This window comes from Osmerus eperlanus, chromosome 6 (assembly GCF_963692335.1).
Source record: "Osmerus eperlanus chromosome 6, fOsmEpe2.1, whole genome shotgun sequence".
NCBI lineage: Eukaryota > Metazoa > Chordata > Actinopteri > Osmeriformes > Osmeridae > Osmerus > Osmerus eperlanus.
The window spans coordinates 4,544,606-4,558,797 of NC_085023.1; the positions used below are offsets into that span (position 1 = coordinate 4,544,606).

At 44.4% G+C, this 14,192-nt stretch overlaps 2 protein-coding genes across 2 annotated transcripts in view; both read right to left on the reverse strand.

The window, feature by feature from the left end:
- LOC134021968 (NACHT, LRR and PYD domains-containing protein 12-like) overlaps positions 1–14,192 on the reverse strand; it is a 248,064-nt gene that overhangs the window by 184,522 nt on the left and 49,350 nt on the right.
- LOC134021969 (NACHT, LRR and PYD domains-containing protein 12-like) overlaps positions 1,162–14,192 on the reverse strand; it is a 267,074-nt gene continuing 254,043 nt past the window's right edge. Inside the window, exons 19-23 of the mRNA XM_062463098.1 lie at positions 13,784–13,954; positions 11,875–12,045; positions 5,924–6,097; positions 3,184–3,230; positions 1,162–2,309 (exon numbers count right to left, since the gene is read on the reverse strand). Coding sequence (XP_062319082.1) covers positions 1,774–2,309; positions 3,184–3,230; positions 5,924–6,097; positions 11,875–12,045; positions 13,784–13,954 — 1,099 coding nt within the window. The 3' untranslated portion in view covers positions 1,162–1,773. The remainder of the gene's footprint in view (positions 2,310–3,183; positions 3,231–5,923; positions 6,098–11,874; positions 12,046–13,783; positions 13,955–14,192) is intronic.

The window sequence follows — 14,192 nt, forward strand, 5'->3', positions numbered from 1 at the left end:
GTTGGGAGCGGGTGCTCTTGAGAGGTGGGACCACCAGACGGTTGTCAGAAGAAGACCGTAGGTGGCGAGGGGGGGGGGGGGGGGTGTAAGGCTGGAGGAGAGACTTGATGTAGTCGGGAGCAGTCCCGTTCACCGCTCGGAAGGTCAGTACCAGAGTCTTGAATCTGATACGGGCCGTGATGGGAAGCCAGTGGAGGGAGTTGAGGAGTGGGGGGAGAGAGTAGGGAGGGAGGGTGGGGGAGAGAGTAGGGAGGGAGGGTGGGGGGGAGAGAGTAGGGAAGGAGGGTGGGGGGAGAGAGTAGGGAGGGAGAGTAGGGAGGGAGGGTGGGGGAGAGAGAGTAGGGAGGGAGGGTGGGGGGAGAGAGTAAGGAGGGAGGGTGGGGGGAGAGAGTAGGGAGGGAGGGTGGGGGAGAGTAGGGAGGGAGGGTGGGGGGAGAGAGTAGGGAGGGAGGGTGGGGGGGAGAGAGTAGGGAGGGAGGGTGGGGGAGAGAGTAGGGAGGGAGGGTGGGGGGAGAGAGTAGGGAGGGAGGGTGGGGGAGAGAGTAGGGAGGGGGGGTGGGGGGAGAGAGTAGGGAGGGAGGGTGGGGTGGAGAGAGTAGGGAGGGAGGGTGGGGGGAGAGAGTAGGGAGGGAGGGTGGGGGGAGAGAGTAGGGAGGGAGGGTGGGGGGAGAGAGTAGGGAGGGAGGGTGGGGGGGAGAGAGTAGGGAGGGAGGGTGGGGGGGAGAGAGTAGGGAGGGAGGGTGGGGGGAGAGAGTAGGGAGGGAGGGTGGGGGAGAGAGTAGGGAGGGAGGGTGGGGGGAGAGAGTAGGGAGGGAGAGTAGGGAGAGAGTAGGGAGAGAGTAGGGAGGGAGGGTGAGGGGAGAGAGTAGGGAGGGAGGGGATCACACTAGACACACACAGTGTATATTCAAGTGGGTAATACTGTCATATTACTGGTCCTAAATGTAGTGTTTCCAGTGTGTGTGTGTGTGTGTGTGTGTGTGTGTGTACGTGTGTGTGTGTGTACATGTGTGTGTGTGTGTGCATGTGTGTGTGTGTGTGTACGTGTGTGTGTGTGTGTACGTGTGTGTGTGTGTGTACGTGTGTGTGTGTGTACATGTGTGTGTGTGTGTGTGTGCATGTGTGTGTGTGTGTGTACGTGTGTGTGTGTGTCTATAGGGCCACTGGGTCACCAACAAACACACAGCATGTCTTCTATCATCCTGTATAAAACATCTTTATTTCTCCTTATTTAGGCAGTAAGACACTATTTAGTTCATCACATTCAGTGGGACTGAGATCAAAGACAGGATTGTTGTTTGTCAACAATTAACCCGTTAAGGAGCAGCATCACACGTGTGCGATAGTTTGAAAGCCCCACAGAGTAACGTCGCACGTGTGATTCTGAACATTCCAACCGACTATTTTCCGATAGACAAAAACGACATGACAAACGCTGTAGTATGGCTTCAAAATGTACAATTAGGAGGCTAACAAGTAACACTAGCAGGTAGTAGCATTGCTACGAGTATTATGCTAGGTTGCTAGGTAACGGAAGCTAACTAAAGCTAGCTTCCGTTTTGGAAAAATAACTCACTCTGGTGGAAGCGTCGGTAATATTTAGAGATATTAATAATATTTAATATCAGTAATATTTACATCTAAAGGTTAAAACAAAACAAACATTCTACACACACCAATATTTACAAACACTCTGGGATATCAATTCCAACTGTATACAGTTCAATCTTCAATGACATCTATGTGAGCACAGTGTGTGAGAGTGTGTGTGGGCTATTCTACCTGACACAGGGACACTGGGGAGTCAGGATGAACATAGAACCCAGGATAGAGGGGCTCAGTGAATGTGCTGTGGAATGTGTGCAGGTGGGTCAGTGTGTCAGAGGAGACTGTGTAGAAGGACAGAGTGCCGGCCGGCCAGTCCAGATACACTCCTACTCTGTGGGAGCTGGAGGGGGGGGCAGGTATGGCAGTGCTCTTATTATTGTGCCTGGCAGAGTAACTGTTACCATCACACTCCAGACTCCAGGACTTGTTATTGTATCCAAGCACACAGTCATCAACCTGTCCTCTCCTGCTGATTCCTTTATATGTCACTGCTATAGAAACCCATCTTCCACTCCTCTCTGCCTCCCAGTAACAGCGCCCAGACAGACCCTCTCTACACAGAACCTGCTCCCAGTCCTCAAATCTCTCTGGGTGATCAGGATACGGCTGCTCCTCTCTCCTCCATGTCACCTTTCTGTTCTCCTCAGACAGAGAGAGGACTCTGTATGCTGTGTTTGGGTCCAGTGTGAGCTCACAGGCATCTGATGGGGGAGACCAAGACACAATATATTACTGATCATCATCATTCACATTAGAATGTCTCCCTCTTCCTGCCCTCCCCCTTTCATTCTCTCCCCCCCCACCCCCCTGACCTCCTCCCCCCCACCCCCCTTATCTACTCTCTCCCCCCCACCTCCTCTCCCCCAACACCACTTATCTGCTCTCTCCCCCCACCCCCATTATCTATTCTCTCCCCCACGCCCCCTGACCTCCTCTCCCCCCCACCTCCCCCCCCACCCCCCTGACCTCTCCCCCCCCACCCCCCTCATCTACTCTCTCCCCCCATCCCTGACCTCCTCTCCCCCCCACCTCCTCTCCCCCCACCCCCCTTATCTACTCTCTCCCCCCCACCCCCTCTCCCCCTACCCCCTCATCTACTCTCTCCCCCCATCCCTGACCTCCTCTCCCCCCCACCTCCCTTATCAACTCTCTCCCCCCCGCCCCCTGACCTCTCCCCCCCCACCCCCCTTATCTACTCTCTCCCCCCCACCTCCTCTCCCCCGACCCCCCCCCACCTCCTCTCCCCCGACCCCCCCCCCCCTCCTCTCCCCCCACCCCCCTGACCTCCTCTCAGAAGAGGAGAGAGACGAAAGGGGAGAAGGAGATGAAGGGAGGGGTGGGAGGAGAGGGTAGGGCAGTGGAGAGGGAAGGAAGCGAGGAGTGAGGGAAGGAGGGAGGGGGACAGGAAACACACAGCAGCTAGGGGAAGGGAGGGGGGGGAACAGGGGAGGGGGAGAGAGGGGAGGGTGAAGGGAGGGCACATACGTGTGTCCATTTCTGACAGTGTCAAAGTCACTAATGGTATTGTCCCTGTATGACCCTGTGTACCAGAACTAAGTAGCAGTCAATACTCACATTTCCTAAGACCAGGTTTGATCCAGCACTCTCCACCATGATCCACACTGTAGGGAGAAGCAGAGGAATGATGAGGAAATGACACCTCACCTGTTGCTACGTGACTAAAGTAAACATGTTGTTTCTATGTTTATCATCAGAGGTGTATTCCAGAAAACAGCTCAGAGTTTTACAAACTCTGAGCCTAACCCTGAACTCGGACTTGATGAACCCTGAGATGGGAAGCACAGAGTTATCGGTTCCAGAAGAGCTGATCTGAGTTCGTTTAATTCTAATTCACTGGAATTAGGAATTCTCATGCGTGCAGGCGAGTATGCAAACATTTTCTGAAAGGTAAACAACAACTGCAACAGCAAAAGAGAGACAATTGGTCAATGAGTACATTTCAATGCAGTCTATTTATTTGACATTTAACCACACGTCTTACTACAGCTGGACAAGTGGTGGAACAATCCTATGGGCACAAAACACACTTGGCAGCAGCTGAAAATGAAATATAAAATCAGTTCAAACAGGTAGGGCATATTTTGCTTTGGCCTTCCCACCCCCTTTGCATGTCATGAGTTCTGTAATGTTGTACAATGTATGTGCCCATGTGCTGAGGTGTTTTCTCCTGTTCTCACACTGTACTCCTCTAGGAGCATAGTCTGGGGGTTGACTTTTTCTCTCATGTTTCTGCTGACATTTTCAAGGGGGCGCCGATAATGGCTGCCTCGGTCGGTATCTTTCGGCCAAAGTAAATTCCTTGTCTGTCATTGTCCCCTTCTGATTCAGACACATGATTGTTTTAATCATGTTTGACAGGATTAAACCAAGTACAAATCATTCAGTGGCTGTCTCAACTTGTGAGAATGCTGTTTTAACACATAAATGTTGTCTCACCTAATCCTGCTCAGTATATGAACATTGGACTTGTAGTGGACTAACAGAAAGAAGGCAGAGGAGGGCACCACCTCTGACAGAGGCAGAAGAGCTGGCTCTGAGCCAGAACGCTGGGCGACCAGCGGCTGAAGGCATCCCTGGAGGGAACTCATCCAAGCCTATCACCCCCGAGGACACAAGTGCCCACATAACATGTTAGTGTGTTTGTGGAGATTTCATTTGGGGGGTTCATTTCTCCCAAAGGTCATTGATGGTGTTACCTGCCTTGTTGAGCCTTCTGCCACAACAGAACCTCTTGCAGTTTAAGTTCTCAATATTGCAAAGACTGTGTACAGTACAGTAGAACAGAATGCTCTTCATCACAGAATGATACAGATATGTTGTCTGCTGCCACAGAGAGGGATTCAGAAAGACCTACAGAGGTATACATCTTACTGTATGGTAGCTACTGAGCTACACTGTTCTCTCCCCATGTACATTGTTTTGAGGTTCTTGTGTGGAATTATGGGTTTGACACGTGATGAGAAAAAAGAATGAATGGTAAAACAACTGGCACATTCTTCTCCTTTATAACAGAGCATGACTGGGCATTACAAGGAGGAGCAGGGTTTCCCACAGAAAACGTGTTAGTTAAGGTGGTAGGGTTTGCCGTCAGACCGGGAGGGGGGGTTGTAGAGTCTAGCCTAATGTGTTCTGGGGGGAGGGGGGTCGTTTGTACGATAGACTAATGCATTCTGCAGAGAAGGTACTGTTTGGAATGAAAGGGAGCAAACAGGACAGAGTAACACGGCATTCATCTTTCTTTTTGTTTTGGACGACGTAGTTAAGGCGGCAGGCGTGTGTTGCTTAGGCGGCCGCCTTAACTGGAAAGTGCTGCGGGAAACCCTGAGGAGGGTCCATCAACCTCCACAGCACAGATTAACAGGGACATGTTCAGTAAATACCAGGTTAGCTCCGCATGGAAACTTCATGTCATCCTTATGTGTTATACACAGTGGCGGTCCTAGCACATTTGGCGCCCCAGGCAAGTTTTTCCCTTACAGATGCAACCAAATTGGCCGCAATTTAGAGCCTCTCCATGTGGTCATTTTATATCAACTATTTATTCATTGAATTGAAAGAAAATGTGCCATATTGTGTTATGTATCGTTATCGGGATATGAAAGGATCTATCAGGATATGAGATTTTGGTCATATCGCACAGCCCTACTGCAAACTAAAATACAACAGTACATTATCAGTAATACATTTAAAATGGGGAAAATGGGAATAATTGCTTTGCAGGTCAATTTAAGGTGTAGGCCCCTACATGTTCTGCCTGTGCCCCCAACATGTTCAGTTAGGGGCTACAGTGCTCCTAGTAAAACAAGTTAGTCTGGAGCCCTGGATGAGGAAAGGACACCCCATGTCTGATAGTTGCTTCAGGCTCGGCATGAGGGAGGAGAGAGGGAGAAATTCATGGTTTGTTAAACAAAAGCTGCCAGCAAGCAGGTTAGGTTAGTTACCATCAGTTACCGTGGTAACTTAACCAGAGTTTGTGTTTCCTCTCTTTCTGGAACAGAAAACCCAGAGTTTCCCTCATCTCAGGGTTAACAAACTCACTGTTTTCACTTCAACCCACTTTCTGGAATAGACCACAGGAAATACAATTAGGATTGTAGCTATATAGTCATAATTGCACTAAAGGCTATTGTAGATTATATAGGGCTTCTCTCTTCCTAACCCACTGTCCTAAATAAACACGCAGTCTGTGATTGTATAATCATGAAATGCAAGGTCTATTAACATACTTAGATGTATATTCAGTGTTAAGCAACATTACATTAAGAGGTGTATAAAAACACAAACATGTCCTTACTTGAGTTTCTCCAGTCTGCAGTGTGGATCCTCCAGTCCAGCAGAGAGCAGCTTCGATCCTTTTTCTCCTGGATGATTGTAGCTCAGGTCCAGTTCCCTCAGGTGGAAGGGGTTGGACCTCAAAGCTGAGGCCAGAGAAGCACAGCCTTCCTCTGTGACCAGACAGCCTGACAGCCTGTAGAAAGAGGATCAATGTTGTGACAGAATCCATCTGGGCCTCCAGAGTGAGTCAGCACAGAGGGGTTCATTTGGCAGGTGCTGTCATAGCTGCTCCTCCCCCTCATTAGACAGAGTGACCTTTCCCCCCAGTTCAGGAAGGTTAGGTTTGTGTTCAGTTTGGTGCTAGTAGTTCTATGGAACATCAGGACGTCTGCTACATAAAGCCAAACTTGACTTGAATGAACACAACTAATTAGTTGGGGCTATAGCCCCTATTCTTAAGCAGTACGAGACATAGAACATGGATCTTATCTATCCACCATTGCAGAAAGCAATGTTCACGGCCACGTGACCTTTCCCTCTCTAAACCGAGTTCTATGACAGCTCGACGTAGATCATCATTGCCGCCGCTGCTTCAGAATTGTATTAAATATCACGATATCGAGGAGGATGAGCAACTGAACAGTGACAGGACGTTAATCATTCATGAAGTCATGACAACCTAATAAACAACAGCGACCAGCTACTTTCCCGACAAAGCCCTCTCCTGCTGCCTCTTTCTAGCTATTTTTAACTACCTCCCATTCCCCACACCCTGCCGCAGTCAACTAAAACGTAATTTATACATATAAAGTGGTAAAATACCAGCCTACCTGCCTAACTTGTTCCACTGAGTTGGATTCCAACTGAAGAATATCCCCCTTCAGTCGCTCTGTAGCCTATTAGCTACAAAACGTCCTGGTTTAGCTATACCCTGAGAATTTTCTGTGGTAAACCTGAGGTAATTTGCTTCTAAATTACTGTAAAAAGCCTCAGTAAACGTATTTGTTCTGGACCGGCTACTAATAGACTTTAACTTTCAGATGGTACATTGTTCTCTAGCTTAGAATTTTCTGAGCAGATAGACATCTGGTTCCCTTCAGACGCCTTCAGGTAACAGTGTTCTTTTTAGCAACACGGATAACTGATCCAGAGACAGAGATCACATGACAGGGCGTGCCATCAAACACTTCAGGCTATTGGACAATATAAGAAGTTCTTCTAAAAAATTAAAGGGGAAATTAAATGGAAGTGAAATTAACCAAAAGTATTCAAAAAACGTATCTAGCAAATACATCTTTTTTTTAAATAACAGAGAATGCCTGTCAGTATTTATTTAACTATGTTAAGTCATTAGATAACCTGACTGCCTATTGGCTCTGCACTCCCTGCGAGAAGAGGAACTGCTATATTAGTATGCTGTTCATGGATTACAGATAATCATTTAACACCATCATGCCTATGTCTTTATATAGGCTATTTCAACATTTTATATTCTTTCCAAAATTCTAGTTTTAAGTTGTAACAGTCATGTTTGCATTCTGTGCTCTTAATGTTAGGACGCATTAGCAGGGCCAACCTCAATACATTTTATGGCCAATGTCACCTTTTGTGATCTGTGCAAAGAATCAATAAAAGACTGACGTTCTGTGTTCAACTTTCTTTCTTCCCTTTTTTAAAGAGCAGATATGTGTTTGAAATCTCACTCGGTATGGGGCATTTGGTTGACTCTCCCTGCATCTCAGATGGAATACTACCATCTTATGAAGTAAAGTATGTCAGAATAAATGTGAATAGCCAGTTCCATACATATATACAGTATATACAGTAGCATTATACATCAAGCACACTTTTCTTGCCATTCCTAATTTGAAACCCTTCATGTAGTGGAAGAGGCGTCAACCACAGGAACAACAGCCGCCAGATGCTAAACTCACTGCCCAGGTAAATGTACAATAATATGATGAATAGTATATCTTAACCCTTGTGTTGTCTTCAGGGTCAAACATGACTGCTATTATATTTAACAGCAGAGAAAACCCTCAAATAGTTCTTTTTTTAACTTCAAATGTCTTACTTTTCGTAGTGACCCTAACATTCATAAAAATACATCACAACAAACACAGACACACACGTACACAATAAGAAATTGAGATTATGTGTGCTACTGATTTAGGTTACAGTCTATAAAGGTGCTGAAGATGACAGTACCTCCATTTCTCTCTTTGCGAAAGCCATGACTGCACATTTCAGTGTTGTAATAAAACAAGTGGTGTTCACAGATTAACCCTTTGACGCGTACGAACACACCGGTGTGTTGAGTCCTGGCTGGTCCCTGGAGCGTACCAACACACCGGTGTGTTGGAACGCGTCCTTTAGAATGTCCAGTTTGGCTTATTACGTAACAATAAACTCTTCAGCATTAGCCTACGCGTATGTTATAAACATGAATCTCAATTTACTGTATATTTTGAGAAAGTTTACCTTTATTATCCATAAGAAAACGTTCAAACAATTTAGTTTAGCTAATGTTAGCTAACAGCTAACCAAAAATAACTCACGCTTTACTCACGCCACCTAGTAAACCATAATATTATCCGTTTTCCTTGACTTGGCTATCGCTTTCAACAGATTTTACTATTGTACAACCAACCAGAGATCGAAATAATAGATATACGTTCACAAATATGCATCTAAAACATCTGACATTCGTCTGTCTTTTGTCTCGTTTTGAGCTACTAGAGGCCATCTTTGATTTTTTTGTCTTCCGGCAACAAATATGACCCTTGATGATGTACCCCTTGACCCCGTACACCTCAGTATTTTCTCGTGAGAAGATAAGGTCATCTCGTTGACCATTTGACACCCACAATGCAGAGTACTGATCAAAACAAAAAACATGGCAGCCTACATTATCGTCATTAGCCAAGTTAGCTTCTCGAAAGCTACACTACGATAATATATCATATCAATTCACTGTGGATTCACCTGTGTGAATATTTAAAAATCGGAACAGTAATGACAGTACTAAGTTATTTTAATAAATATTTTAATAAGTTAAAAAGCCCACACCAACACGTTTCTTAATTTTTAACACGTATCCTTTTACTCATTTCAGGTAGCTAATTACATGTCCAGGAAAGGGTACAATCTCGTCATTGTCACGTTACATATCAATGAATATCATTAGCACACAGCTATAAAAAATATCACATCAAAATTATTTAAAACCTTACTGTGTAGGGGTAGGCAAAGCTTCCGTCAACATATCGGCAAAAAGGTACAGCATGTTTGAGTTGTGTGATGTACTGGCTATGTTTAGGACATGATCCTTTACACAGGATCCACTATGGACATCCAGGATCATGAAGGGCTTGGGATTTCTGGATCTGTTGTCATGACAAGTCAACTGGTATTTATTGTCATCATATACTTACAGTACACAATGAAACAAAACAACGTTCTTCCAGGACCTAGACATAACCTAGACAACTACAACAACTGTGTGGAATTAGGTCAATAAAATTGGTCCAATAAGACAAGATGAAATTTGTGACAAATGCCTCAAAACACCAAGAAGTGGGGATACTGTGAATGTAAACAAGTAAGCTAGTGCAAGGGAAACTGAATGTAAACATAACATACTAATACCATAATACATGGACATCAGTTATTGAGGTAGCAGCAATATGCAAAAATATTGAGTTTGATGATGTACAGGAGCGTGTGGGGTGCATGGGTTTGTCCACAATGCGTGTGGGTTTGGGGATGCAGCATTTGGTATAGATGTTTGTGAGGGAGGGCAGAGAGATCCTGACTATCTTCTCAGCTGTCCTCACTGTCCTCTGCAGGCCGTGATGCAGCTCCTTGGGATGCTCTCTACAGTCCCTCTATGCAATGTGGTGATGGTGTGGGATGGGAGATGGGCTTTCAGCCTTTGCAAAAAAATAAACATGCTGCTGGTACATCAAGGAATTAGGTGTTTGACGGTCTCGTTGATGTTCAGCAAGGAATGGTCACTTTGTGCTGACCGTACTTGCTCGACACCTGAGAGAAGGCCATGTACTATACATGGACAATTTGTACAGCAGTGCTGTCATGTTCTGTTTCTTGGAACGGGGCCTGTGCAGGCCAACATTCACCTGTAAAATTATAGGGAGATGTTCAAGATATAGAAAACGGTCAACAGCAGGCAATCAAGTGGTATGACAAGTGGTGCGTTTCATTACCCTATGAAACATTACAGTCATACATTGCCGTCTTGTCATTTCAATAGGTTGTTAGACTGAATAAGCATAAAGTCTGGTTTATTCTACATGTCGTCCATCAACTAGCCCTAGCCCAGATTTTCCAAACAAATTACACTTGCCTCTCATTTTTGCTTGAACTGTGGCCTGACAATAAATGAGGAATACATTTTCTATCAACACGGAAATTAATGACAGTAGATGGTAGCAAGAGATCACAAAACATAGCCATCAATATAGAATGGATGTCTGAATTATTGTGTTTGCTTTAATTTGACTAAACATGGCAAGTTAGTAATCGCTAGTTACCTGAATAATACCCTTTACTACGAGCTAGCTAGTAAAAACATCAGATAGTGGAAAACAACCACAGGTCATGCTTTCGTCTCAATATCATGCCACAGGTATGTGTATATTTTGTGGGTATAAATAATCTACTCACCAGAAAAGTTTCCCAGATAAAGATGCCAACCAAAAAGGTTTGAAGGTATCCAAGCAGCATGAGCTTGCTTGATCGCCTTTCGCCGAGGTGTGTGGGAGTCATGTTCCAGTCTCGCCTATAGCTCAATTTGGTTGACGATCAACAGTTGCTGCTAATTTACTTGGCTATGTTACGTAGTTTGTGTAGTAGGATTATAACAAAGTAATGCAAGTGCATCTAGTCAGTCTAGCGTATTACTAGGATTGTAATGTATCGTTTTGTTTTCGTTTAGCTGGCTTCCATCCAGTAACTTATTTTGTGAACACTGGCTGCGTTGCCAACTCAGAAGGTTTACGAGATGGAAGCCAGCTAGAGAAAACAAAACGATGAATATAAATCAAATTAGACTGACTGGATGTATCCAAATTATTTTGTATTCGTTATAATCCGACCACACAAACAACGTAACATAGCCTAGTAAATTAGCAACAGCTAACTTGTTGATTGACTCTTTACTACACTACGAGCTAGCTAGTTTGGCAAAAACATCACCTCGTGAAATACAACAGTTCATGCTTTCATCTCAGTATTGTGCAAACTATATGGGTGGTATAATTTGAGTTATACAAATACTTCAGTCACCAGAATAATAGCCAAAATATCTACTTTGAAGGTTTCCGCCAGTCCCCTGAAGCGGAAGAAATACGTAACGAGAAGGTGGATAAACAAAACAACCAATGAATGGAGTATTCGTCACTAATACGGGGTGCAAACTAGGTCAATGGAAAATGCGAACCGAGAAATACTTAAATTGTATAGCAATTCGATTTTAATGCGTCATAATCAATTTCTGGAACGTTGAGATTGATCCAAACTCACGCGCATAAAAAACTCACTCTGGGGGACCAGTCAAGGAATTTAGAACCTACGTGTGAAAGGGTTAAAGTCAAAATGTTTCCACTTTAAGGTTGAAAATTAAATTAAGCTGTATTGTATTACCCTTTGGGCAAGGGCATACAGATTGTTAACACTACCCAAAGAGACTGCAGTCGTGTTGCACATTCAGAAACAGTTGCATCAACATTTTCATTCTGTCTAAAATAAACAAAAACATGAAATAAAATATAAGCCAATCATTATGTACAGCATGTTTTAGAGTGTTTCAGATGCAGCAAATCTGCCTGTTTCTTATCAAACTAGTCCTCACTGATGACTAGAAGGCATATCTCATTCTTGGCATTAAGTTTATACCCAACTTGATGATGGTAACTTTACTAATGGCTCATGTAGAACATAAATACATACCTCAGTATCTCCAGTTTGCAGAGTGGGTTCCTCAGTCCAGCAGAGAGCAGCTTCATGCCGGCATCCTTCAGATCATTGTTACTTAGATCTAGTTGTCTCAGGATGGAAGTTGACTTCAGAGCTGAGCTCAGAGAAGCACAGCCTTCCTCTGTGATGTGACAGCCTGACAGCCTGTAGAAGGTTATCATTAGGGAGGGATCACAAACACTACTACCCTCTAGAGGTAGAAATAAAGAATATCAGTCTGATCATTTTACTCTCAAACACGAAGGTTTGATCAGTCAGATGACTGTCTGTCCTGGTTGGTCAACTTTCCCTTTATCTTAAATGCAATACCATCCTTTAATATGTAGAACATTGTACATCCAGTTACATAGTAGTACAGTATTCCAAGAATGTATTACATACTACATCCAGGAGCAGGTCTCTCAGTATACAAGGCACCTTTTGTGACCCATAACCTTTACTGCAGAGTTAGGGTGTTAACCACATGAAGCATGTGAAGCAGTACATTAGCAGAACAATACAAAACATACTTCCCAGGTCAACCTACAATAATATCATGGAGTAGTTTGTCTTATACACATTCCTGTCATACCCTGATCTGTTTCACCTATGTCATGTTTGTCTCCACCCCCTCCAGGTGTCTCCCATCTTCCTTCCTACCCTCAGTTATTCCAGTGTTTTCTGCTTGGGACCAGTTTTTGTTTGTCAAGCCTACAGAAGCCTTCCTTGTGTTTTTTCTACCTCCTTTAGTCTTTTCTGCCTCTTAGTTCCCTGCTTGGCCTCCTGCCTGCCCTGACTTAGTGATGGGGGAAACGATGCTTTCCGAAGCAACAAGCTATTTGAAACAATTGTGTCACAAAAGTATCGTTTTTTCGAAGTGTTTGATACATCGTCTCCATAGGGACACCTGCTGGTCAGTTCATGGTATGGCAACTGTATCGAGAGATTGAAGGAATAGAGTGACGTCAAGTCCTCGGACGTTAGTCTCACAATCGTCATCAATTTGATAAATAAAGGTTATGTGACAAATGTTTCGATGTGCAGGTGTCAAAAATATATGTTGTTGTATTATAAACAATGTAACGTCTTTGCTCATTTACATTCATAACATTTATTTTTTGGTTCTGATAGCATTATTCACATGTGAAGTCAGGTTGAGTATGGCCTTCAGGTAAAAGCGCTGCCCTTCAGTCTAAAAGAGTGAGTTTGAAACCGCTGACCTTGTTTTAGTGGAAGTATATGCTAAATGAATATTTATGATTTGATATTGTAGACTAGCGGCTAAGGTTTTGGAACATGCTTTTGCAACCGTGAAAGGGATGGCCACATTTGAAGGCTGGCAAAACTAGAGAAAGATGTATGTGTTTGTGCACCTACTCTTTCACATCTGTATATATCTCTGTCTATGTAGCTCTGGCAATCTATCTGTATCTCTGGCTCTGTCAATGAATGTATTCTATAGCGTCCGTAAATATGTATACTCTCTATAACCTATGAATATTAGTGATTTCTGATGTCTTCAGCGTTTGAATAAAACGCTGTTTGTCTCGGACTGTAGCACGACACTGTCATCTGCTCGTGTGACGTCCGAAGCTTCGACAGGTGATCACATGTTTTTTGCCCATTTGAAGCCACGCTCGACACGTTTGTGTCGGTATCAATTGACTCGAAAGGTCGATACCGCTTCGTGAGCACGGCTTTGAGCGTAACATCACTACCCTGACTCTGAGCCTGCCAGCTGCCCTGTACCTGAATGGCTCTACCTTGTGGAATATGACCCTAGCCTGCCCTGAATATTCTTTGGCCGGCCTCCTTGTATCTTGAATTAACCACAAACTTGCAGCCAGTGTGTGGTGTGTGATATTGTGTAACTAGTTGTTGTCTGGTGAATTTGATTACATACCTCAGTGTCTCCAGTTTGCAGAGTGGGTTCCCCAGTCCAGCAGAGAGCAGCTTCATGCCGGCATCCTTCAGATCATTGTAACTTAGATCTAGTTGTCTCAGGAAGGAGGTTGACTTCAGAGCTGAGCTCAGAGAAGCACATCCTTCCTCTGTGATGTGACAGCCTGACAGCCTGTAGAAGGTTATCATTAGGGAGGGATCACAAACACTACTACCCTCTAGAGGTAGAAATAAAGAATATCAGTCTGATCATTTTCCTCTCAAACACGAAGGTTTGATCAGTCAGATGACTGTCTGTCCTGGTTGGTCAACTTTCCCTTTATCTTAAATGCAATACCATCCTTTAATATGTAGAACATTGTACATCCAGTTACATAGTAGTACAGTATTCCAAGAATGTATTACATACT